This window comes from Oncorhynchus mykiss, chromosome 11, assembly GCF_057628025.1.
Source record: "Oncorhynchus mykiss isolate SJ-2025 chromosome 11, ASM5762802v1, whole genome shotgun sequence".
Classification (NCBI taxonomy): domain Eukaryota; kingdom Metazoa; phylum Chordata; class Actinopteri; order Salmoniformes; family Salmonidae; genus Oncorhynchus; species Oncorhynchus mykiss.
In genome coordinates, this window is record NC_143032.1 from 77,557,987 (window position 1) to 77,584,000 (window position 26,014).

Consider the following 26,014-nt stretch of genomic DNA (forward strand, 5'->3'; position numbering starts at 1 on the left):
AGGTTTATACAGGGTTTTGGTCAGGTAGCAGCTCCCATTACCTCACTGCTAAAGGGGGGCCTGGTGTGCTTGCAGTGGTCAGCTGAGGTGGACAGGGCTTTTGGTCACCTGAAGGCTCTGTTTACCTCGGCTCCCATGTTGGCCCATCCGGATCCCTCTTTGGCGTTCATAGTGGAGGTGCATGCGTCCAAGGCTGGGATAGGAGCTGTGCTCTCTCACCGTTCGGGTACTCCACCGAAGTGCCGCCCCTGTGCCTTCTTCTCGAAGAAGCGGAGCGAAACTTAGATGTGGGGGACCGGGAGCTGTTGGCTGTCATTAAGGCCTTGAAGGCGTGGAGACATTGGCTTGAGGGGGCTAGAGGATATAGTGTCTGATCGAGGTCCCCAGTTCACGTCGGGGGTCTGGAGGGCGTTCATGGAACGTCTGTGGGTCTCGATCAGCCTTACCTCAGGTTTTCACCCTGAGAGTAACGGGCAGGTGGAGACCAGGATGTGGGTAGGTTTCTGAGGTCTTTTTGCCGGGACTGGCCGGGGGAGTGGGCAATGTTTGTGCTCTGGGCAGAGATGGCCCAGAACTCGCTCCGCCACTCCTCCACTAACTCTCTCCTTTCCAGTGTGTACTGGGGTATCAGCCGGTTCTGGCTCCTTGGCATCAGAGTCAGACCCAGGCTCCTGCGGTGGACGACTGGTTCCGGAGCGCGGAGGAAACATGGGACGCCGCCCATGTCCACCTTCAGCGCGCCGTGCTGCACGAGAAAGCCAGCGCAGACCGTCACCGCAGTGAGGCTCCAGTGATCGCACCGGGGGACCGGGTCAGGCTCTCGACCCTCCACCTGCCCTGTTGGAAGCTGGGTCCGCGATTTGTGGGGCCCTTTAAAGTCCTGAGGAGAGTGAACGAGCTTTGTTACAGGTTACAGCTTCCCCCGATTATTACCACATTAACTCCTTGTTCCATGTGTCTCTCCTCAGGCCGGTGGTGGCTGACCCGCTCCAGGAGTCTGAGGTGCGGGAGGTTCCTCCGCCCCCTGGACATTGAGGGGGCCCCGGTGTACTCTGTTTGTTCCATACTGGATTCGAGACGTCGGGCGAGGGGCCTTCAGTACCTCGTGGACTGGGAGGGGTATGGTCCGGAGGAGAGATGCTGGGTTCCGGTGGAGGACATGTTGTGTATTTAACCCTCTGTTTCCCCTCATGTCTTTGTCTGTGATTGTTTGTTGTATGTTTTGTGGAAGTCATGTTCTGGTGTGCGATGGGTTTTGTACCCTTCTATATTATTTTTGTATATATTGGTTTTCTGAGTTTTTTAGCATTTATTAAACTGCTCCGTCAATACCAAGTTCACTCTCCTGCGCCTGACTTCCCTTCCACCAGCATGCACCCATTACAAGTTAGTCAATAAATAAATGATTGAGACAATTGATGTATGGATGATTCATAGTGAAGACTAGGTAAAGAATAATTCATTAATTAGAACTAATTGAACAGATATAAAAATATTCCTCTAAGTTATATTAGGATAATTATAACTTTGTAATCTGAAGATTTTCCTTGGTGCCCCGACATCCTAGTTAATTACATTTACATGATTAGTTTAATCACGTAATAATAATTACAGAGAATTGATTTGAGAATTGATAAAATAACAGTATTCAGTTTAATGATGCCAAAGACACGACAAATAATTGAATAATATAGATTTCTGAATTTATTTTGCGACGCGAGTGGTGAAGCTATGGCAAAATTGATACTGTGAGATTTCATAACGTTTAAAACCATGACTAGAGAGAGACTGTCAACGAATACAGCAAAGAGATGCTGTTTTTATGAGTGACTTCATGTTTAAGTTCTTACTCAGCACTGTCAACACTTTTATAATCCATAAAATGCACGTTCTTCCTATTTCCACTCAGCGCTACAACAAGCAGTGCAGCAGTAATGAAGAGTAGGAAAGTGTACCTATAGGCTTGTGTTGTTGTTATTATTACCGGCTTGGGTCTTTTTGAATATTTAACTTTCTCTGTTCATAGGAGTAACAACATGAATTTGTGCATGAGGCAGAACGGTCGATACATCTCCATCTCCATAGTGTCGTCTGTCTTACCATGTATCTCTGTTTACGGCAGAAGCTGATGCAGTTCTGGACGGTGAGTTTGTTAGAGGTCTGACTGCTCCCTGTCAGGGTGGGAGGGTCACCACTGTCCTTAAAACAGCCCAGGTTACCAGGCACTACAGGAAACAGAGAGGAGAGCAGGGGGTTTAAACTATGTAGTTCAGCATGACATATGTTTCTAAACTAACAATCACACGCTGCATTTGGCATTTACTACAAATCCCATGATGCGTCTGTGTCTCACAGAGATCATACACTGCATACACGCACACCAGCACGAAATTAACATCATCACACTGGAATTCTCTGGCCTCTGTTTGAGATTTAGGAGGATGGGGGTGAGGGGGAGAGGGGGAGGAGGAGAAGGATGAGAGGGGGTGAGAAGGATGAGGGTGAGAGAAGTAGGAGGAGAAGGATGGGGGTGAGGGGGAGAGAAGTAGGAGTAGAAGGGGGACTGAGTTGCAGTGAGTGGGTGTTGGAATCTAGAGTATGTGCATTGTCTGGGCAAGCTAGTTTAGATCTAGCTGAGATATCTAGCTGAGATAGTGGGTAAAACTCTACATGACAGAGCGGAGGAGGTCTCCTGAGGCTGAGGTCAAATGAGAGCTAAAGGTGATACACACAGCATCAGAATGGACACCTAGTAAAGTGATACACACAGTGTCAGAATGGACACCTAGTAAAGTGATACACAGTGTCAGAATGGACACCTAGTAAGGTGATACACACAGTGTCAGAATGGACACCTAGTAAAGTGATACACAGTGTCAGAATGGACACCTAGTAAGGTGATACACACAGTGTCAGAATGGACACCTAGTAAAGTGATACACACAGCATCAGAATGGACACCTAGTAAGGTGATACACACAGCATCAGAATGGACACCTAGTAAAGTGATACACAGTGTCAGAATGGACACCTAGTAAGGTGATACACACAGTGTCAGAATGGACACCTAGTAAAGTGATACACACAGCATCAGAATGGACACCTAGTAAAGTGATACACACAGCATCAGAATGGACACCTAGTAAAGTGATACACACAGCATCAGAATGGACACCTAGTAAAGTGATACACAGCATCAGAATGGACACCTAGTAAAGTGATACACAGCGTCAGAATGGACACCTAGTAAAGTGATACACAGCGTCAGAATGGACACCTAGTAAAGTGATACACAGCCTCAGAATGGACACCTAGTAAAGTGATACACAGCCTCAGAATGGACACCTAGTAAAGTGATACACAGCCTCAGAATGGACACCTAGTAAAGTGATACACAGCGTCAGAATGGACACCTAGTAAAGTGATACACAGCGTCAGAATGGACACCTAGTAAAGTGATACACAGCGTCAGAATGGACACCTAGTAAAGTGATACACAGCATCAGAATGGACACCTAGTAAAGTGATACACAGCGTCAGAATGGACACCTAGTAAAGTGATACAATATGGATGAACTACAAAAGTCCAATTCTGACGACATGGCCCGAGCTGACAAGAGAAGCTGCCACTGTCTTGAAGGGCGTTGGGTTGTAAGTAAAAAAGGCAACTGTCTGCTCTCTAAACACTTTGTATGTAAGAAATACTGCGCTGTAATTAAGCACTGAAAACTGTGTGAAGAATGAACCCATATTTGAGGAAAAACAACTACCCTCAAGACTGGACTAAAACATCCAATAGGCTACAGAATGCTTTGTTTTATTATGGTTCAAATTGTAATACTTTAGTTTAATTTCTATGTTCTGAAATATATTAGAGAGAACCTATACAATATCAAACTCATTTCTAACCCAAAGCTATTGTCTCAAAAAGGAATTGTGTCATCCACCTGTAGGCCAGAGCAAAGCCTATTATAGAGAGAGGGGGGGGGGGCAGAGAGAGGGGGGCAGATTGGGAGACAGTGAAAGGAGAGAGACAGATAGAGGGAGAGAGAGAGAGACAGACAGACAGACAGACAGACAGACAGACAGACAGACAGACAGACAGACAGAGACAGAGACAGAAAGAGAGAGAGAGAGAGACAGAGAAAGAGAAAGAGAGACATACAGACAGAGAGAGAGAGAACAGGCAGCTCTATCTGACTGTCAGCCCTAGTTTAAGAGACAACCCATTGATATGACAGTTTAAAAACAACCCGAGGTGCTAACCAAGCAAATTCTACAACAATATCTGCATTAGCTTAGCCTCCTTAACCACAAACACCTGACTGCTGAATGAGACTTGTGTAAACCTTGATAACTTTCCATCGAAATAATACAATCAAACATATAACCTTGAATGTAGTGTTCACATGCAGTAATAATGTGAGGGTTTAATACATCTCTACAGTAACATGTTAGAGAGAGAATGACATCAAACTCTCTGACACACAGAGTTCTAGAGAGTTCAGAGAGTTCTAGAACAGATGCTTGAAGACATCTTGTTAGCACACGTTCACTGGTGCATGCTGGATGTTAAGACCTAAAACCTAGGGACTACAGCATGTGTTATTTTGAGAGACAGAGAGAGATGCCTCAGATGGTGTTAGCGTAAGGATGAAAGACGAACAGGACAAGCTGCAAAAGGCCAGCATTGAGCGTTCACTAACCAAGTTTACATCCCAAATGGTACCCTATTCCCTATATAGTGCACTACTTTAGACCATAGCACTGGTTAAAAATGTTACACTATATAGGGAATAGGGTGACATTTGGAACGTACCCCAAATGTCCTGGTCCAACACAGGGCGGTTTTCTCTCTACACCCTGTGTCTCGCCCACGCTTGTAATATACTCTGCTTCACGGAAACATGGCCCTCTCGAGATATACTGTCTGACTCTGTAAAGCCAGTTGGGTTCTTAGTACATCGCGCTGACAGGAACAAACATCTCTCCGGGAAGCAGAAGGGTGGAGGTATATGTTTTATGATTAACGACTTATGGTGTAACTGTGATAACATACAAGGAACTCAAGTCCTTCTGTGCACCCGACCTACAATATCTCACAATTAAATGCAGACCGTACCATCTCCAGAGAGCATTGTTGTCTATAATAGCCACAGCGGTCTATACCCCCCCCCCCCGAACGGATACCATGACGGCCCTGGAAGAACTTCACTGGACTAGGCTGCCAAGCCACTGCCAGCCAGCCCTCCTGTCTTCCTCTCCTCTATAAATCATCAGCCCTCCTGTCTTCCTCTCCTCTCCTCTATACATCACCAGCCCTCCTGTCTTCCTCTCCTCTATAAATGACCAGCCCTCCTGTCTTCCTCTCCTCTATAAATCACCAGCCCTCCTGTCTTCCTCTCCTCTATAAATCACCAGCCCTCCTGTCTTCCTCTCCTCTATAAATCACCAGCCCTCCTGTCTTCCTCTCCTCTATAAATCACCAGCCCTCCTGTCTTCCTCTCCTCTCCTCTATAAATCACCAGCCCTCCTGTCTTCCTCTCCTCTCCTCTATAAATCACCAGCCCTCCTGTCTTCCTCTCCTCTATAAATCACCAGCCCTCCTGTCTTCCTCTCCTCTATAAATCACCAGCCCTCCTGTCTTCCTCTCCTCTATAAATCACCAGCGCTCCTGTCTTCCTTTCCTTTTTTAAATCCCTTCTTTCTATTTTTACAGCCACGTTAAACACCCTCTCGGTTTTATGAGCAGATTAATACCTCTGTCTGGCTCATTTAGCGCAGCACAGACAGACACACACACACACACACAGCAAGAAGCAGCACGGCAGACTGGAAGAATTTGGAGAGAGATTAAGTGGCGAGTTAAAGACAACATGACTGTAATCGTGATATTTGTAGTTTTGACTAGAAACTTTCCAGAGAAAGGCAGGCAGAGGTCGGGGCATAAGGTTATTAGCCTAGTATTCTTCCACTCACACTAACATGACATGATGCATTGCAATGCAGACAAAGCAACAACAACTGACACAACGATTGAGTTCCGGGGTGTCTGTCTATCTGTCTGTAGCAGGGTAAGACACACCTCTGGAGAAGGGACAGACAATAAACTTAAAGCAGGCCTAAATACACACAGGGACCGGCAAGATTTATCAACATGATTTACATCAAGCAGACGATCTTATCCAAAGCGACTTACAGGAGCAATTAGAATTAATTTTCTTTTCTCTCTCTCTCTCACCCCCCCCCCCCCCCCCACGCCCATTACACACTGCCAAAGAGTATTTATACATGAGAAAGAACGCAAAAGAGAGAGAGAAAGACATTTGTAAATTGCTCCCAAGTGATGCAGTGGTCTGCATCTCAGTGCAAGAGGCGTCACTGCAATCCCTGGTTCAAATCCAGGCTGCATCACATCTGGCCGTGATTGGGAGGCCCATAAGGCGGTGCACAATTGGCCCAGCGTTGTCCGGGTTTGGCCGGTGTAGACCGTCATTGTAAATACGAATCTGTTCTTATTAACTGATAATAGTGAAGGTGTAAACTTGGCAGTAGAAAACCTAAACAGTATATTTGACCTCTCAGCTTCCCTATCAAATCAAAACATTTCAAGAAGACGACCTAAGAAAATGAACAACTACAAATGGGTTGATAAAGAATACAAAAACCTAATAAATACAAAAACCTGAAAAACCACTTCTCCAATCTTTTTGGCTCTATAACAAAGAATAAACAGTAAATACGTGATCAATGACACATCTTAGAATCAGCTATTAAAGATGACAAGAACCCACTGGATCCTCCAATTACTTTGAATGAACTACAGAACAAAATACAAACTCTCCAACCCAAAAAAAGGCCTGTGTGGTTGATGGTATCCTCAATGAAATGATAAAATATACAGACCACAAATTCCAATGTTCTATAAATCAAATCAAATACTCAAACTATTTAACTAACCCTCAGCTCTGGCACCAAAGACTGATCACCCCAAATCACAAAAGCGGAGACAAATTTGACCCCAATAACTAACGTGGGATATGCGTCAACAACATTGGGAAAATGATCATTAACAGCAGACTCGTACATTTCCTCAGTGAAAACAATGTACTGAGCAAATTTCAAATGGCCATCTTACCAAATTACAGTACGAAAGACCACGTCGTTACCCTGCACACCCTAATTGACAAACAAACAAAGCAAACCAAAGCCAAAGTCTTCTCATGCTTTGTTGATAAAAAAAAAATAGACTCAATTTGGCATAAGGATCTGCTGTACAAATTGATGGAAAGTGGTGTTGGGGGAAAAACATACAACATTATAAAATCCATGTACACAAACAACAAGTGTGCGGTTAAAATTGGAAAAAAACACAAAACTTTTATTTCCACAGGACTGTGAGATGAGACAGGGATTCAACTTAAGCCCCACCCTCTTCAACATATATATCAACGAATTGGCAAGGGCACTAGAACAGTCTGCAGCACCCGGCCTTACCCTACTAGAATCTGAAGTCAAATGTCTGCTGTTTGCTGATGATCTGGTGCTTCTGTCACCAACCACGGAGGGCCCACAGCAGCACATAGATCTTCTGCACAAATTCTGTCAGACCTGGGCCCTGACAGTAAATCTCATTAAGACAAAAATAATGGTGTTCCAAAAAGGGTCCAGTTGCCAGGGCCACAAATACAAATTCTATCTAGACACCGTTGCCGTAGAGCACACAAAAAACAATACATACCTCGGCCTAAACATCAGCGCCACAGATAACTTCCACAAAGCTGTGAACGATCTGAGAGACAAGGCAAGAAGGGCCTTCTATGCTATCAAAAGGAACATAAAATTTGACATACCAATTAGGATCTGGCAAAAAATACATGAATACGTTATAGAACCCATTGCCCTTCATGGTTGTGAATTCTGGGGTCCGCTCACCATCCAAGAATTCACAAAATGGGACAAACACCAAATATCCCCAGTGTACAACTTAAAACACCAAATAATGCATGCAGAGCAGAATTAGGCTGATACCCGCTAATGATCAAAATCCAGAAAAGAGCTGTTCAATTCTACAACCACCTACAAGAAAGCGATTCCCACACAAAGCCATCACCTACAGAAAAATTAACCTGGAGAAGAGCCCCCTAAGCAAGCTGGTCCTGATGCTCTGTTCACAAACACAAACAGACCCCACAGAGCCCCAGGACAGCAACACAGTTAGACCCAACCAAATCATGAGAAAAAAACAGAGCAAGATAGAATGCTATTTGGCCCTAAACAGAGAGTACACAGTGGCAGAATACCTGACCGCTGTGACTGACCCAAAATGTATGAAACTTTGACTATGTACAGACTCAGTGAGCATAGCCTTGCTATTGAGAAGGCAGACTATGTGCACATTACCCACAAGATGAGGTGGAAACTGAGCTGCACTTCCTAACCTCCTGCCAAATGTATGACCATATTAGAGACACATATTTCCCTCAGATTACACAGATCCACAAAGAATTTGAAAACAAATCCAATTTTGATAAACTCCCATATCTACTGGGTGAAATACCACAGTGTGACATCACAGCAGCAAGATTTGTGACCTGTTGCCCCAAGAAAAGGGCAACCAGTGAAGAACAAACACCATTGTAAATACAACCTACAACCTTATGTTTATTTATTTAACCTTTTGTACTTTAACTATTTGCACATCGTTACAACACTGTATATAGACATTTGGAATGTCTTTATTCTTATGAAGCTTTTGTGAGTGTAATAATAAGTTTGGTTATTATCTATTTAACTTGCTTTGGGGAATGTAAACATATGTAAAACCCCTTAAATTGAAAATAAATGGACATCAATACAGTGGGGAGAGCAAGTATTTGACACACTGCCGATTTTGCAGGTTTTCCTACTTACAAAGCATGTAGAGGTCTGTAATTTTTTATCACAGGTACACTTCAACTGTGAGAGACGGAATCTAAAACAAAAATACAGAAAATCTCATTGTGTGATTTTTAAGTAATTCATTTGCGTAGTGGAGTTTGGAGTGTGACTGTTTGAGGTTGTGGACAGGTGTCTTTTATACTGATAACAAATTCAAACAGGTGCCATTAACCTGTTGGATCTCTAGGGGCGCTATTTCATTTTTGGATAAAAAACGTTCCCGTTTTAAGTGCGATATTTTGTCACGAAAAGATGCTCGACTATGCATATTCTTGACAGTTTTTGAAAGAAAACACTCTGAAGTTTCAGAATCTGCAAAGATATTGTCTGTAAGTACCCCAGAACTCATTCTACAGGCGAAACCAAGGTGAAACGTCTAACAGGAAATGAGCAGAATTTCTGAAGCTCTGTTTTCTAATGTCTCCTTATATGGCTGTGAATGCGACAGGAATAAGCTTAGACCTTCTGCCGTTTCCCCAAGATGTCGGCAGCATTGTGACGCATTTGTAGGCATATCATTGGAAGATTGACCATAAGAGACTACATTTTCCAAGTGTCCGCCTGGTGTCCTGCGTCGAAATTGGTGCGCAAAGCCAGCTGCAAGTTTTTTTCCATTTGATTGAGAGGAGAAACCATGCTTCCACGAACGATATATCATCGAAGAGATATGTGAAAAACACCTTGAGGCTTGATTCTAAACCACGTTTGCCATGTTTTCAGTCGATATTATGGAGTTAATTTGGAAAAAAGTTCGCGTTTTGAGGACTGAATTTTCTGGGTTTTTTTGTAGCCAAATGTGATGTACAAAACGGAGCTATTTCTAATACACAAAGAATCTTTTTGGAAAAAACTGAGCATTTGCTATCTAACTGAGAGTCTCCTCATTGAAAACATCCGAAGTTCTTCAAAGGTAAATTATTTTATTTTAAGGATTTTATGTTTTTGTTGAAATGTTGCGTGCTGGATGCTAACGCTAATGCTAACGCTAAATGCTACGCTAGCTAGCTACTTTTACACAAATGATTGTTTTCCTATGGTTGAGAAGCATATTTTGAAAATCTGAGATGACAGTGTTGTTTACAAAAGGCTAAGCTTGAGAGATGGCATATTTATTTCATTTCATTTGTGATTTTCATGAATAGTTAACGTTGCGTTATGGTAATGAGCTTGAGGCTGTAGTCACGATACCGGATCCGGGTTTGGGAGATCAGAGAGGTTAATACAGGTAACGAGTGGAGGACAGAGGAGCCTCTTAAGGAAGAAGTTACAGGTCTGTGAGAGCCAGAAATATTGCATGTTTGTAGGTGACCAAATACTTGGCACCTGTTTGAACTTGTTATCAGTATAAAAGACACCTGTCCACAACCTCAAACAGTCACACTCCAAACTCCACTATGGCCAAGACCAAAGAGCTGTCAAATGACACCAGAAACAAAATTGTAGACCTGCACCAGGTGACCTCTGTCATTGCCAACAAAGGGTATATAACAAAGTATAACAAAATAGTCTGTAAAACCCAGTTGTGTAAAGTACTTAAGTAAAAATACTTGAAAGTACTGCTTATGTAGTTTTTTAGGTATCTGTACTTTACTATTTATATTTTTGACAGCTTTTACTTTTACTTCTACATTCCTAAAGAAAATGAAATACTTTTTACTCCATACATTTTCCCTGACACCCAAAAGTACTCGCTACATTTTGAATGCTTAGCCGGACAGGAAAATTGCCTAATTCACACACTTAACAAGAGAACATCTTTGGTCATCCCTATTGCCTCTGATCTGGCGGATTCACTAAGCACATGCTTCGTTTCTAAATGATGTCTGAGTGTTGGAGTGTGCCCCTGGCTATCTGTAAATTAAAATAGAAGAAAATGATGCTGTATGGTATGCTTAATATAAGGAATTTGAAATTATTTATACTTTTACTTTTGATACATACAGTTGAAGTCAGAAGTTTACATACACTTAGGTTGGAGTCATTAAAACCTGTTTTTCAACCACTCCACAAATGTCTTGTTAACAAACTATAGTTTTGGCAAGTCGGTTAGAACATCTACTTTGTGCATGACACAAGTGATTTTTGTTTGTTTACAGACAGATTATTTCACTTATAATTCACTGTATCACAATTCCAGTGGGTCAGAAGTTATCATACACCAAGTTGACTGTGCCTTTAAACAACTTGGAAAATTCCAGAAAATGATGTCATGGCTTTAGAAGCTTCTGATAATTGACATAATTTGAGTCAATTGGAGGTGTACCTGTGGATGTATTTCAAGGCCTACCTTCAAACTCAGTGCCTCTTTGCTTGACATCATGGGAAAATCTAAAGAAATCAGCCGAGACCTCAGAATCATCCTTGGGAGCAATTTCCAAACGTCTTCAGGTACCACGTTCATCTGTACAAACAATAATACGCAAGTATAAACACTATGGGACTACACAGCCGTCATACTGCTCAGGAAGGAGACAAGTTCTGTCTCCTAGAGATGAACGTACTTTGGTGCGGAACAACAGCAAAGGACCTTGTGAAGATGCTGGAGGAAACAGTCAAATGAGTCCTATATCGACATAACCTAAAAGGCCGTTCAACAAGGAAGAAGCCACTGCTCAAAAACCACCATAAAAAAGCCAGACTACGGTTTGCAACTGCACATGTGGACAAAGATCGTACTTTTTGGAGAAATGTCCTCTGGTCTAATGAAACAAAATAGAACTGTTTGGCCATAATGACCATCGTTATGTTTGGAGGAAAAAGTGTGAGGCTTGCAAGTCGATGAACACCATCCCAACCGTGATGCACGGGTGTGGCAGCATCATGTTGTGGGGGTGCTTTGCTGCAGGAGGGAATGGTGCACTTCACAAAATAGATGGCATTATGAGGATGGAAAAGTATGTGGATATATTGAAGCAACATCTCAAGACATCAGTCAGGAAGTTAAAGCTTGCTCACAAACGGGTCTTCCAAATGGACAATGACCCCAAGCATTCTTCCAAAGTTGTGGCAAAATGACTTAAGGACAACAAAGTCAAGGTATTGGAGTGGCCATCACAAAGCCCTGACCTCAACCCTATAGAACATTTGTGGGCAGAACTGAAAATGTGTGTGTTGCGAGGGGCCTACAACGCTGACTAAGTTACACTAGCTCTGTCAGGAGGAATGGGCCAAAATTCACCCAACTTATTGTGGGAAGCTTGTGGAAGGCTACCCGAAACATTTGACCCAAGTTAAACAATTTAAAGGCAATGCTACCAAATACTTATTGAGTGTATGTAAACTTCTGACCCACTGGGAATGTGATGAAAGAAATAAAAGCTCTTCTCTTCTAAAATCTCTTCTATTATTCTGACATTTCACATTTTTTAAATAAAGTGGTGATCCTAACTGACCTAAGAGAGGGAATTTTTACTAAGATTAAATGTCAGGAATTGTGAAAAACTGAGTTTAATGCATTTGGCTCAGGTGTATGTAAACTTCCGACTTCAACTGTAAGTACATTTTAGCAATTACATTTACTTATGATACTTAAGTAGAGTTAAAACCAAATACTTCTCACAAATCCGACTGCCCAGCATGAACAGTTGGAGCTACCAACTAATATGTCACTAATATCGAAAGGGGAGACTCTCACGAGCATGAAGGTGTTGTTTTGCTCAGTGGGAGTCGTCTGAAGGTAACCCAGTACGGGCTGTAAATATGGCACAAAACGCATAGGGGGTCAAAAGTGCCACGAATAACGTAACCAAACATGGGTCGAAAAAAAATATTCCTGAGTTTTCTTATATCTCTCAGATATAGGACAGACACTTCAAAACCTCGTTGAATTTCCATTTACAAATGTGTTATTCAATGCATTTCTATGGGCTATAGAAGTGAAGAATTCAAATATTCATAAAATACCATTCTAAATGGCTAATCTTAAAACAATTCCACATGTTAGCTTAGTAGATAATGCGATCTAAAGGCTTAGACCCACCGGGGCCACTGAGTTGCCCAGGTCTCAGCCCCACAATGTTGAGGAGCCGGAACAATGGTCCCTGTGCTCTCCTGGGCATGTAATGCCTGGTCAGTTACTCACCACTGAGAGGAGATAAGCTGATAGGGCTTCACCGCTCCTGAACTGTTTAACTCTCCTGCTCCCCCAGGTATAGATCTAGCTTCCCCTCACCCAATCCTAACCTTAAGCATTAGTGTTGGGAAACTGACCCCAGATCAGAATCTAGGGGCAACTTCACCCTACACCAAGGTGGAGCAAGATGGCAACCTTTTTTGTTCACCTACCTTAGTTGTGCACTGATTATAAGTCGCTCTGGTTAAGAGCTAATGACTAAAATGTATGATAACATTGACCTGACCATGACCTGACCATGAGGTACAGTAGTCCAGGTCCAGGTCCATATTACAAGAAACCAACAGATCATATAACATCTCATCTCATAACCTTTTCCTTTTTGCCTAATAAAACTGGATATACAGTGTAATAATAAATCAGACAACAACGTCATAAAAACGTCAGACCGATTAGAAGTATTTTGATCAGTGAATAAGTGATCACACATTCAAGCTTCACTCTGTCTTCTCCAATCCATCACTGCTAATTCTTCAGGTTTTACTCTGTCTTCTCCAATCCATCACTGCTAATTCTTCAGGTTTTACTCTGTCTTCTCCAATCCATCACTGCTAATTCTTCAGGTTTTACTCTGTCTTCTCCAATCCATCACTGCTAATTCTTCAGGCTTCACTCTGTCTTCTCCAATCCATCACTGCTAACTCTTCAGGCTTCACTCTGTCTTCTTCTCCAATCCATCACTGCTAACTCTTCAGGCTTCACTCTGTCTTCTCCAATCCATCACTGCTAATTCTTCAGTGGCTGTCTTTACTTTGAACGTCAATGCACAGATAAACCATTTTGCATTAGGAAAATCCATCCAATCCATCACTGCTAATTCTTCAGGTTTTACTCTGTCTTCTCCAATCCATCACTGCTAATTCTTCAGGTTTTACTCTGTCTTCTCCAATCCATCACTGCTAACTCTTCAGGCTTCACTCTGTCTTCTCCAATCCATCACTGCTAACTCTTCAGGCTTCACTCTGTCTTCTTCTCCAATCCATCACTGCTAACTCTTCAGGCTTCACTCTGTCTTCTCCAATCCATCACTGCTAACTCTTCAGTGGCTGTCTTTACTTTGAACGTCAATGCACAGATAAACCATTTTGCATTAGGAAAAGCTGCTATGGTTGATGAATGTCTTTGTGTAGACCTGAAACGTCACTTTACATTCTTTAAACTTGATTTATAGTAAACATTATTTTTATAATGGAGAGAGTGAGTGTCACTCCTCATCTTCTAATGCAAATTTCAGGTGCAAGTGGAATTTGAAAAAAATATAAGTATTTTACTCCCTTTTTCGTGATATCCTATTGTGATCTTGGTGGTCTTGTGGTCTCATTGTTGCAACTCACTAACGGGCTCACTAGAGGCAAAGTCATGCATCCTCCAAAACGTGACCAACCAAACCGCGCTTCTTAACACCTGCCCGCTTAACTGCAACGATTTGTCAGAGGAAACACCATTCAAATGAGAACTGAAGTCAGCCTGCAGGCGGCCGGCCTGCCACAAGGGCACAATGAGTCAAGTAAAGCCCCCTAACGATGCTGGGACACTTGTGAGCTGCCCTATGGGACTCCTGGTCACGGCCAGTTGTGACACAGCCTGGGATCGAACCAGGGTCTGTAGTGACGCCTTAAGCACTACGATGCAGTGCCTTAGACCGTTGCGCCACTCGGTATGCCCCAAACAGGCTTTTTAAAGTTTTAATCAATCACAAATAACACCCTTGCCTTTGAAATATTGTTATTTAATAGTCATTTAGCAGAGTCTTATCCAGAGAGGCTTAGAGGACCAATTAAAGGTTAAGCTCAAGGGCACATCGACAGATTCTTCACATAGTCAGCTCTTCTAAACAGTGACCTTTTTGTTACTTGCCCAACGCTCTTAACCACTAGGGTACCTGACGCCCGTCTGCTTGATGAAGGTCTCTATATAGACAGAAACAACGCTGTATGTTTTACAACTTGATTTTATTACAACATACAGGAACTCAAGTCCTTCTGTTCACCTGACTTAGAATTCCTCACAATCAAATGTCGACCGCATTATCTACCAAGGGAATTCTCTTCGATTATAATCACAGACGTATATATTCACCCCCAAGCAGACACATCGATGGCCCTGAACAAACTTTATTTGACTCTATGTAAACTGGAAACCACATATCCTGAGGCTGCAAGACTCCCTAAATTCTATCAGCATATCGATTGCACAACCAGGGCTGGTAAAACCTTGGATCATTGTTATTCTAACTTCCGCGATGCTTATAAGCCCCCCCCCCCCCCCCCCGCCCTCATTTCGGAAAAGCTGACCACGACTCCATTTTGTTGCTTCCAGCCTACAGACAAAGACTAAAACAAGAAGCTCCCGCGCTCAGGTCTGTTCAACGCTGGTCCGACCAATCTGATTCCACGCTTCAAGACTGCTTCGATCAGGCAGTCTTGACTGCAGGGTCTACAGTCTCTACAGTCAATCACAGATTACAAAAAGAAAACCAGCCCCGTCGCGGACCAGGATGTCTTGCTCCCAGACAGACTAAATAAATGTTTTGCCCGCTTTGAGGACAATACAGTGCCACTGACACGGCCCACTACCAAAACCTGCAGACTCTCCTTTACTGCAGCCAACGTGAGTAAAACATTTAAATGTGTTAACCCTCGCAAGGCTGCAGGCCCAGACGGCATCCCCAGCCACGTCCTCAGAGCATGCGCAGACCAGCTGGCTGGTGTGTTTACGGACATATTCAATCCTTATCCCAGTCTGCTGTTCCCACATGCTTCAAGAGGGCCACCATTGTTCCTGTTCCCAAGAAAGCTAAGGTAACTGAGCTAAACGACTACAGCCCCGTAGCACTCACTTCCGTCATCATGAAGTGCTTTGAGAGACTAGTCAAGGACCATATCACCTCCACGCTACCTGACACCCTAAACCCACTCCAATTTGCTTACCGACCCATTAGGTCCACAGACGACTCAATCGCAACCACACTGCACACTGCCCTAACCCATCTGGACAAGAGGAATACCTATGTGAGAATGCTGTTCATCGAATACAGCTCAGCATTTAACACCATAGTGCCCTCCAAACTCGTCATCAAGCTCGAGACCCTGGGTACTGGACTTCCTGACGGGCCGCCCCAGGTGGTGAGGGTAGGTAACAAAATCTCCACCCCGCTGATCCTCAGCACTGGGGCGACACTACAGTGGTAGGCTTGATTACCAACAACGACGAGACGGACTACAGGGAGGAGGTGAGGGCCCTCGGAGTGTGGTGTCAGGAAAATAACCTCACACTCAACTTCAACAAAACAAATGAGATGATCGTGGACTTCAGGAAAGAGCAGAGGGAGCACCCCCCTATCCACATTGACGGGACAGTAGTGGAGAGGGTAGTAGGTTTTAAGTTCCTCGGCGTACACATCACAGACAAACTGAATTGGTCCACCCACACAGACAGCGTTGTGAAGAAGGCGCAGTAGCGCCACTTCAACCTCAGGAGGCTGAACTTGTCACCAAAAGCACTCACAAACTTCTACAGATGCACAATCGAGAGGATCCTGTTGGGCTGTATCACCGCCTGGTACGGCAACTGCTCTGCCCACAACCGTAAGGCTCTCCAGAGGGTAGTGAGGTCTGCACAATGCATCACCGGGGGCAAACTATCTGCACTCCAGGACACCTACACCACCTGATGTCACAGGAAGGCCATAAAGATCATCAAGGACAACAACCACCCGAGCCACTGCCTGTTCACCCAGCTATCATCCAGAAGGCGAGGTCAGTACAGGTGCATCAAAGCATGGACCGAGAGACTGAAAAACAGCTTCTATCTCAAGGCCATCAGACTGTTAAACAGCCACCACTAACATTGAGTGGCTGCTGCCAACATACTGACTCAACTCCAGCCACCTTAATAATGGAAATTTATGGAAATTTATGTAAAAAATGTATCACTAGCCACTTTAAACAATGCCACTTAATATAATGTTTACATACCCTACATTACTCATCTCATATGAATATACTGTACTCTATATCATCTACTGCATCTTTATGTAATACATGTATTACTAGCCACTGTAAACTATGCCACTTTGTTTACATACCCTACATTACTCATCTCATATGTATATACTGTACTCGATACCATCTACTGCATCTTGCCTATGCCGTTCTGTACCATCACTCATTAATATATCTTTATGTACATATTCTTTATCCCTTTACACTTGTGTGTATAAGGTAGTAGTTATGGAATTGTTAGGTTAGATTACTCGTTGGTTATTACGACATTGTCGGAACTAGAAGCACAAGCATTTTGCTACACTCGCATTAACATCTGCTAACCTTGTGTATGTGACAAATACAATTTGATTTGATTTGATTTCATAAACTAGATTATTTTAATGGAGCGAGAATGTTGCACCTCTCCTTCCCATGTTCCGGTGCAACAGGCAGCTTTCCCTTTAGGCTTTCTCCCTGTCCTACCCTATCAATCAAAACAACACCCTTGGGACTACCTGGCTTTGATAGAGAACCAAAATGAATATATTAGCATCAGTAGAGGCTGCTGAGGGGAGGACGGCTCATAACAACGGAGCGAGTGTGTGTGTGTGTGTGTTTCTGTGTGTGTTTCTGTATGTGTGTGTGTGTGTGTGTGTCAGAGAAGTCTCCAGGACTGCAGTGTGTGTGTGTCAGATCAAATCGTATTTGTCACAGGTTTATGCTAACAGTGAAATACTTACTTACGGTTCCTTTTCAACCAATGCAGAGTTCAAGATAAAAATGTAATATAAAAATAGTGACACAAGGAATAATGAAAAACAATAATGAGTAAAAAATAACATATATAAAGGGAATACCAGTCAGGGCCTAAAATTAACACCTGCCAAATGCTGGTCGATTTTGGCATTGGCCGGTAAGATCTATTTCACCAGCCACGTTGGCGAGGGGGTCAAGGTTCGACAGTGTGAGCATTTTGCTCACATTTCTGAATAAAAAGTATCACATTTATAGTAAAATAAATGCTGCAGTAGCTGTTGTCATTTTTTTCCGCCGTTGTGTGTCATAGCTGGTAAATGAATCGCACAAAGTCAAAGAACTCTGAATCCTATATAGCCTATTCCACCTCGTGCTGCAACACTGCCTGGCTGGGGAATGTGTGCACGAGAAGAGCTGAGTGAAAGTTAGAATTTTATAAGTGCTGCGTACAGGCATAAGAGGTGGCCTTGTTTACGTTTCAGGTAATGAAAGTCTACTGAAGTGAGACTTTGTCCTTGTTTTTGTTTATATTGTTTTGTCCATAAGCTAGGTTGTTTTTCTATATTTGAGTTTCAACTGCCAGAGAAGAGAAGAGAATGCTTCTACTAGTCAGACTCAATCTCACAGGCACAAACACGACTAGTCACATTACCATGGTAACCTCCCGCCCCTTAAAGAGACAGGTGAAAATGTTTTTCTCATCTGTAATATTTTGGTTGAAAGACTCAGGTCACAAAAATTATATATAAAAAAAAAGTAACCATTATTTAATAACTAGGCAAGTCAGTTAAAAACAAATTATTATGTACAATGACGGCTACCCCGGCCAAACCCGGACATTGCTGGGCCAATTGTGTGCCGCCCAATCACAGATGTGATGCAGCCTGAATTTGAACCGGGGATGGCAGTGCCTTAGATCGCTGCGCCACTCGGAAGCCCTAAAACAATATACCACATTACTAAAACACCGAACAGAAATGTAAATGCAACATGTAAAGTGCTGGTCCCATGTTTCATGAGTTGAAATAAAAGATCCCAGAAATGTTCCATTCGTAACAAAAACTTGAATTCTCTCAAATGTTTTGCACAAATGTGATTACATCCCTGTTAATGAGAAGTTCTGCTCTGCCAAGATATTCCATCAACCTGACAGGTGTGGCATATCACGAAGCTGATTAAACAGCATGATCATTACATAGGTGCACCGTGTGCTGGGGACAATAAAAGACCACTCTAAAATGGGCAGTTTTGTCACACAACACAATGCCGCAGAAGTCTCAAGGGAGCATGCAATTGACATGTTGACTGCCGGAATGTCCACCAGAGCTGTTGCCAAAGAATTGAATGTTAATTTTGGCAGTATGTCCAACCGGCCTCACAGTACGTCCAACCGGCCTCACAGTACGTCCAACCGGCCTCACAGTACGTCCAACCGGCCTCACAGTATGTCCAACCGGCCTCACAGTACGTCCAACCGGCCTCACAGTACGTCCAACCGGCCTCACAGTATGTCCAACCGGCCTCACAGTATGTCCAACCGGCCTCACAGTATGTCCAACCGGCCTCACAACCGCAGACCATGTGTATGTCGTCGTGTTGGCGAGCGGTTTGCTGATGTCAACGTTTGGAACAGAGTGCCACATGGTGGCGGTGGGGTTATGGTATGGGCAGGCATAAGCTACGGACAATTAACAAATAGCATTTTATCGATGGCAGTTTGAATGCACAGAGATACTGTGACGAGATCCTGAGGCCCATTGTCATGCCATTCATCCGCCGCCATCATCTCATGTTTCAACAAGATAATGCACTGCCTCATGTCACAAGGATCTGTACACAATTCCTAGAAGCTGAAAATGTCCCAGTTCCTCCATGGCCTGCATAGTCACCAGACATGTCACCCATTGAGCACGTTTGGGATGCTCTGGATTGACGAGTATGACAGCGTGTTCCAGTTCCTGCCAATATCCAGCAACTTCACACAGCCATTGAAGAGGAGTGGAACAACATTCCACAAGCCAAATCAACAGCCCGATCAACTCTATGCGAAGGACATGTGTTAGGTTGCATGAGGCAAAGGTGGTCACACCAGATACTGACTGGTTTTAGGATCCATGCCCATACCTTTTTTTTTAAGGTATCTGTGACCAACAGGTGCATATCTGTATTCCCAGTCATGTGCAATCCATAGATTATGTATTTATTTCAATTGACTGACTTCCTTATATGAACAAGCTATTCATCAGTCTTGTTTAGCAGTCTTATGGCTTGGGGATAGAAGCTGGTCCTGTTGGTTCCAGACTTGCCATACGGTAGCAGAGAGAACAGTCTACGGCTTGGGTGGCTGGAGTCATTAGAACATTTTTGGGGCCTTTTCTCTGACCCCGCCTAGTATAGAGGTCCTGGATGGCAGGGAGCTTGGCCCTACTGATATGCTGGGCCGTACCCACCACCCACTGTAGCGCCTTGCGGTCAGGTGCCGAACAAAGCAGTGATGAAGCCAGTCAAGATTCTCTCAATGGTGCAGCTTTAGAACTTGATGAGGAAGTCAAATCTTCTCAGCCTCCTGAGGAGGAAAAAGGCGGCGTTGTGCCCTCTTCAGAACTGTGTGGGTGTGTGTTGACCATGTTAATTCCTTAGCGATGTGGACACCGAGGAACTTCAAGCTCTCGACCCAGTCCACTACAGCCCCGTCGATGTGGATGAGGGCGAGCTAGACCCTCCGTTTCCTGTAGTCCACAATCAGTTCCTTTGTCTTGCTGACATTGAGATGGCCCCATGGCCCCTATACTACACAGCGAGGACAAGGAAATAATTTGCTGTTTGTAGTAATTGTATTAAAAACAAGTGAAATCACAAATAAAAAGAGGTCTGGACCATTCTATAACATTACATTTACATAACAAAATAGAGACTTTGTTGTAAAAAATAAAACTTCTCCTTTAAGTTGGATAAAAGTGTCTGCTAAATGACATTTTTGTTGTTGTTGTTTTAACAGGGTGTGCCCGCTGCCTCACCAGGATGACGTGATGACCCTGGATGACAGGGTACAGCGTTGAAACTGACCTGACCAACCCTGGTGGGTACAGACAGAGCCTCAGTGAACGGCCACAATGCCACACCAAACAGAAAAAACAACATGCAGACCAACCAAAACAGACAAAAACACAGACAAAACAGACAGACAGACAGGCAGACATACAGGCAGACAGGAGGGTAGACAGGAAGGCAGACACGGAGACAGGCAGGGAGGCAGACAGACAGGCAGCCAAGTAAACAGGAGGGTAGACAGGGAAGCAAACAGGGAGACAGGCATCGAGGCAGGGAGACAGACAGGCATATGCCTCGCTCTGAGCTCTTTTCTTCTCTCAATTTCCCCTCTATTCAGAAATACAGTGTGTCTATCTCTATCTATAATGCCAATGCAGAAATAGAGCTGCATTCGATATGGGCGAAGCTCACAGCAAACAGGAGAAGTTGGACACACACACACACGGCACAAGGATAGGTTACTCGGCAGGCGGGCTGCACCGATCCAGACTGGAAGACAGCAGACAAAAACAGGCAGGCAGAAAGGCAGGGGGGAGCAGGCCTATGGTGGCAGTATCCCATCTGCCTGCAACAAAGGCTGGCCTCAATTCACATGAGATAAGGAATCAGCTTAGTGCTTAATCCAGCCAGGGGAATGGGTAGATAGAGGGGTGTGGGTCGGTCTGCCCCCCTCTGACACAACCAGCAAGGGGAATGGATGGATGGATGGGTGGGGGGTCGGCCTTACCCACTCTGACACAAAGGTGGGGATGTGTCTGGTCGAGACATTCATGGATAACTAGACACTTGTGTGAAATAGGTCAGTCGAAAGAGAGAGAGCGAGAGCGAGAGCAAGAGAGCGAGAGCGAGAGCGAGAGAGCGAGAGAGCGAGAGAGCGAGAGAGAGAGAGAGAGCGAGAGAGCGAGAGAGCGAGAGAGAGAGAGAGAGAGAGAGCGAGACACAAACCAAAGCTGTCGTTTCAGCAGGCCACGCATTGTTGGATGGGTTAATGGGTCCTTTAGCCCTTTGGCTTCCAGAGTGAGAAGTTTCAGGAGTGGGCTTGAGTCCTTTAGCTTCAGTAACACAGAGGAGTAGGAACCCCATACAGCCTCCAGGGCTCGTATTCAAAAAGCGTCTGAGAATAGGAGTGCTGGTCAAGGATCAGTTAAGACATTAGACTACAATAAATAAGTGTATATGGACAGGAGGTACCTGATCCTAGATCAGCACTCCTACTCTGAGACACTTTAGGAATGAAGCCTATCTACGTAGTTGCTACAGGGACATACAGTAAAGTATTGTATGATAATGAAGGGGAAAGGAACTCTGCAGCATGCACCAGGCCTAAATAAGTACTGGGCTTGTTTTTAGATGTTTTCAATACTATTGTGAATAATCATGCTCTCTTCAAAAAATGTAGGGTTAAAGGTAGATCAAATGCCTGGTACACTCCGGAATTATCAAATCAAATCAAGTTTATTTGTCACGTGCGCCGAATACAACAGGTGAAATGCTTACAGTGAAATGCTTACAGTGAAATGCTTACTTACTTACTTACAATCAGAAGTAATTCATAAAAGAGATGATGCTTGGGTCAAGCATTATGTAAACGCTCTTTCAGATTGTAATGGGAACCCGGTTAAATTCTGGAAAACTGTAAAATCCCTGCACCGGGGCCTCCCACTCCTTTTTCTATTCTGGTTAGGGCCAGTTTGCGCTGTTCTGTGAAGGGAGTAGGACAGCGTTGTATCAGATCTTCAGTTTCTTGGCAATTTCTCGCATAGAATAGCCTTCATTTCTCAGAACAAGAATAGACTGATGGCTTACGGAAGAAATTCTTTGTTTTTGGCAATTTTGAGCCTGCAATCGAACCCACAAATGCTGATTCTGCAGATACTGAACTAGTCTAAAGAAGGCCAGTTTTATTACTTATTTAATCAGTGCAACAGTTTTCATCTGTGCTAACATAAATGCAAACAGGTTTTGTCATCATCAATTAGCCTTTTAAAATTATCAACTTGGATTAGCTAACACAACATGCCATTGGAACGCAGGAGTGAGTGTTGCTGATAATGGGCCTCTGTACGCCTATGTAGATATTCCATAAACAATCAGCCGTTTCCAGCTACAATAGTCATTCACAACATTAACAATGTCTACACTGTATTTCTGATCAATTTGATGTTATTTTAATGGGCAAAAAATGAGCTTTTCTCTCAAAAAAAAGGACATTTCTAAGTGACCCCAAACCTCTGAACGGTATTGTAGGTAAATCTGCTTTAAGTTTTAATGCACAATATTGCTGGAACTAAATCAAAATTAATTTCATCTTGATGAACTGGTGTCAAGGAAGTCAGATGCAGGAGAGCAGAACTAGGTAGTAGCCGGAGCAGTTTAATCCAAAAACCAACGGCATAAAAATACAACAGAATATGGTTACAAAAACCCGACGCCCACCAGTAACATGTGCACAAGCACTTACAACAAACATTTCCACACAAAGACATGGGGGTAAAAGAGGGTTAAATACACAACACTTAATGAGGGAAATGGAAACCAGGTGTGTGTGAAAACAAGACAAAACAAATGGAAAATGAAAAGTGGATCAACGATGGCTAGAAGACCGGTGACGCCAACCGCCAACGCCGCGCGAACAAGGAGAGAAAACAACTTCGGTGGAAGTCATGGCATCTGGTGCCGTTTGGGCAATTAAAAGCATTGACTGTGGACCTGACCCTAACCCTAACCCTAACCCTATTTGTAGAGGAATTTAATTTGTGATGTTTAATTTGTGCTTCCCATTACTGTGTTTTTGTATTTTAAGGTGTACTTATATATATATACACAGTGGGGAGAACAAGTATTTGATACACTGCCGATTTAGCAGGTTTTCCTACTTACAAAGCATGTAGAGGTCTGTCATTTTTATCACAGGTACACTTCAACTGTGAGAGAATCCAGAAAATCACATTGTATGATTTTTAAGTAATTCATTTGCATTTTATTGCATGACATAAGTATTTGATACATCAGAAAAGCAGAACTTAATATTTGTTTACAATTACAGAGATCATACGTTTCCTGTAGCTCTTGACCAGGTTTGCACACACTGCAGCAGGGATTTTGGCCCACTCCTACATACAGACCTTCTCCAGATCCTTCAGGTTTCGGGGCTGTCGCTGGGCAATACGGACTTTCAGCTCCCTCCAAAGATTTTCTATTGGGTTCAGGTCTGGAGACTGGCTAGGCCACTCCAGGACCTTGAGATGCTTCTTATGGAGCCACACCTAGTTGCCCTGGCTGTGTGTTTCGGGTTGTTGTCATGCTGGAAGACCCAGCCATGACCCATCTTCAATGCTCTATCTGAGAGAAGGAGGTTGTTGGCCAAGATCTCGCGATACATGGCCCCATCCATCCTCCCCTCAATACGGTGCAGTCGTCCTATCCCCTTTGCAGAAAAGCATCCCCAAAGAACGATGTTTCCACCTCCATGCTTCACGGTTGGGATGGTATTCTTGGGGTTGTACTCATCCTTCTTCCTCCAAACACGGCGAGTGGAGTTTAGACCAAAAAGCTCTATCCTCCTCTGGATCATCCAGATGGTCATTGGCAAACTTCAGACGGGCCTGGACATGCGCTGGCTTGAGCAGGGGGACCTTGCGTGCGCTGCAGGATTTTAATCCATGACGGCGTAGTGTGTTACTAATGGTTTTCTTTGAGACTGTGGTCCCAGCTCTCTTCAGGTCATTGATCAGGTCCTGCCGTGTAGTTCTGGGCTGATCCCTCACCTTCCTCATGATCATTGATGCCCCACGAGGTGAGATCTTGCATGGAGCCCCAGACCGAGGGTGATTGACCGTCATCTTGAACTTCTTCCATTTTCTAATAATTGAGCCAACAGTTGTTGCCTTCTCACCAAGCTGCTTGCCTATTGTCCTGTAGCCCATCCCAGCCTTGTGCAGGTCTACAATGGCCATTGTGGAGAGGTTGGCGTCTGTTTGATTGAGTGTGTGGACAGGTGTCTTTTATAGAGGTAACGAGTTCAAACAGGTGCAGTTAATACAGGTAATGAGTGGAGAACATGAGGGCTTCTTAAAGAAAAACTAACAAGTCTGTGAGAGCCGGAATTCTTACTGATTGGTAGGTGATCAAATACTTATGTCATGCAATAAAATGCAAATTAATTACTTAAAAATCATACAGTGTGATTTTCTGGATTTTTGTTTTAGATTCCGTCTCTCACAGTTGAAGTGTACCTATGCTAAAATTACAGATCACTGCATGCTTTGTAAGTAGGAAAACCTGCAAAATCGGCAGTGTATCAACTACTTGTTCTCCCACTGTATACACACAGTTGATGTCGGAGGTTTACATACACCTTAGCCAAATACATTTAAACTCAGTTTTTCACAATTCCTGACATTTAATCCTAGTAAAAATTCCCTGTCTTAGGTCATTTAGGATCACCACTTTATTTTAAGAATGTGAAATGTCAGAATAATAGAGGAGAGAATTATTTATTTCAGCTTTTATTTCTTTCATCACATTCCCAGTGGGTCAGAAGTTTACATACACTGAATTAGTATTTGGTAGCATTGCCTTTAAATTGTTTAACTTGGGTCAAATGTTTCGGGTAGCCTTCCACAAGCTTTTCACAATAAGTTGGGTGAATTTTGGCCCATTCCTCCTGGCAGAGCTGGTTTGTAGGCCTCCTTGCTAGCACACGCTTTTTCAGTTCTGCCCACAAGTTTTCAAAAGCTTTTTCAATAGCAAATCTCCAATACCTTGACTTCGTTGTCCTTAAGCCATTTTGCCATAACTTTGGAAGTATGCTAGGGGTCATTGTCCATTTGGAAGACCCATTTGCTACCAAGCTTTAACTTCCTGACTGATGTCTTAAGTTGTTGCTTCAATATATCCACATAATTTTCTCTCCTCATGTTGCCATCTATTTTGTGAAGTTTATCAGTCACTCCTAAAGCAAAGCACCCCCACAACATGATGCTGCCACCCCAATATTCACAGTTGGGATGGTGTTCTTCGGCTTGCAAGCCTCCTTTTCCCTCCAAACATAACGATGGTCATTATGGCCAAACTGTTCTATTTTTGTTTCATCAGACCAGAGGACATTTCTCCAAAAAGTACGATCTTTGTCCCCATGTGCAGTTGC

The 26,014-nt window shown here is 43.5% G+C and overlaps 1 protein-coding gene and 1 long non-coding RNA gene across 7 annotated transcripts in view; one reads left to right on the plus strand and one right to left on the minus strand.

The window, feature by feature from the left end:
• The window catches only part of LOC149979877 (uncharacterized), a 357,657-nt gene that overhangs the window by 139,554 nt on the left and 192,089 nt on the right, over window positions 1–26,014 (plus strand). The gene's annotated exons all lie outside the window — the stretch shown is intronic.
• The window catches only part of LOC110536394 (kremen protein 1), a 110,343-nt gene that overhangs the window by 20,417 nt on the left and 63,912 nt on the right, over window positions 1–26,014 (minus strand). For all 6 annotated transcript variants that reach the window (XM_036936354.2, XM_090191171.1, XM_036936353.2 and 3 more), the window contains one exon: window positions 2,101–2,225. In XM_036936354.2, coding sequence (XP_036792249.1) covers window positions 2,101–2,225 — 125 coding nt within the window. The remainder of the gene's footprint in view (window positions 1–2,100; window positions 2,226–26,014) is intronic.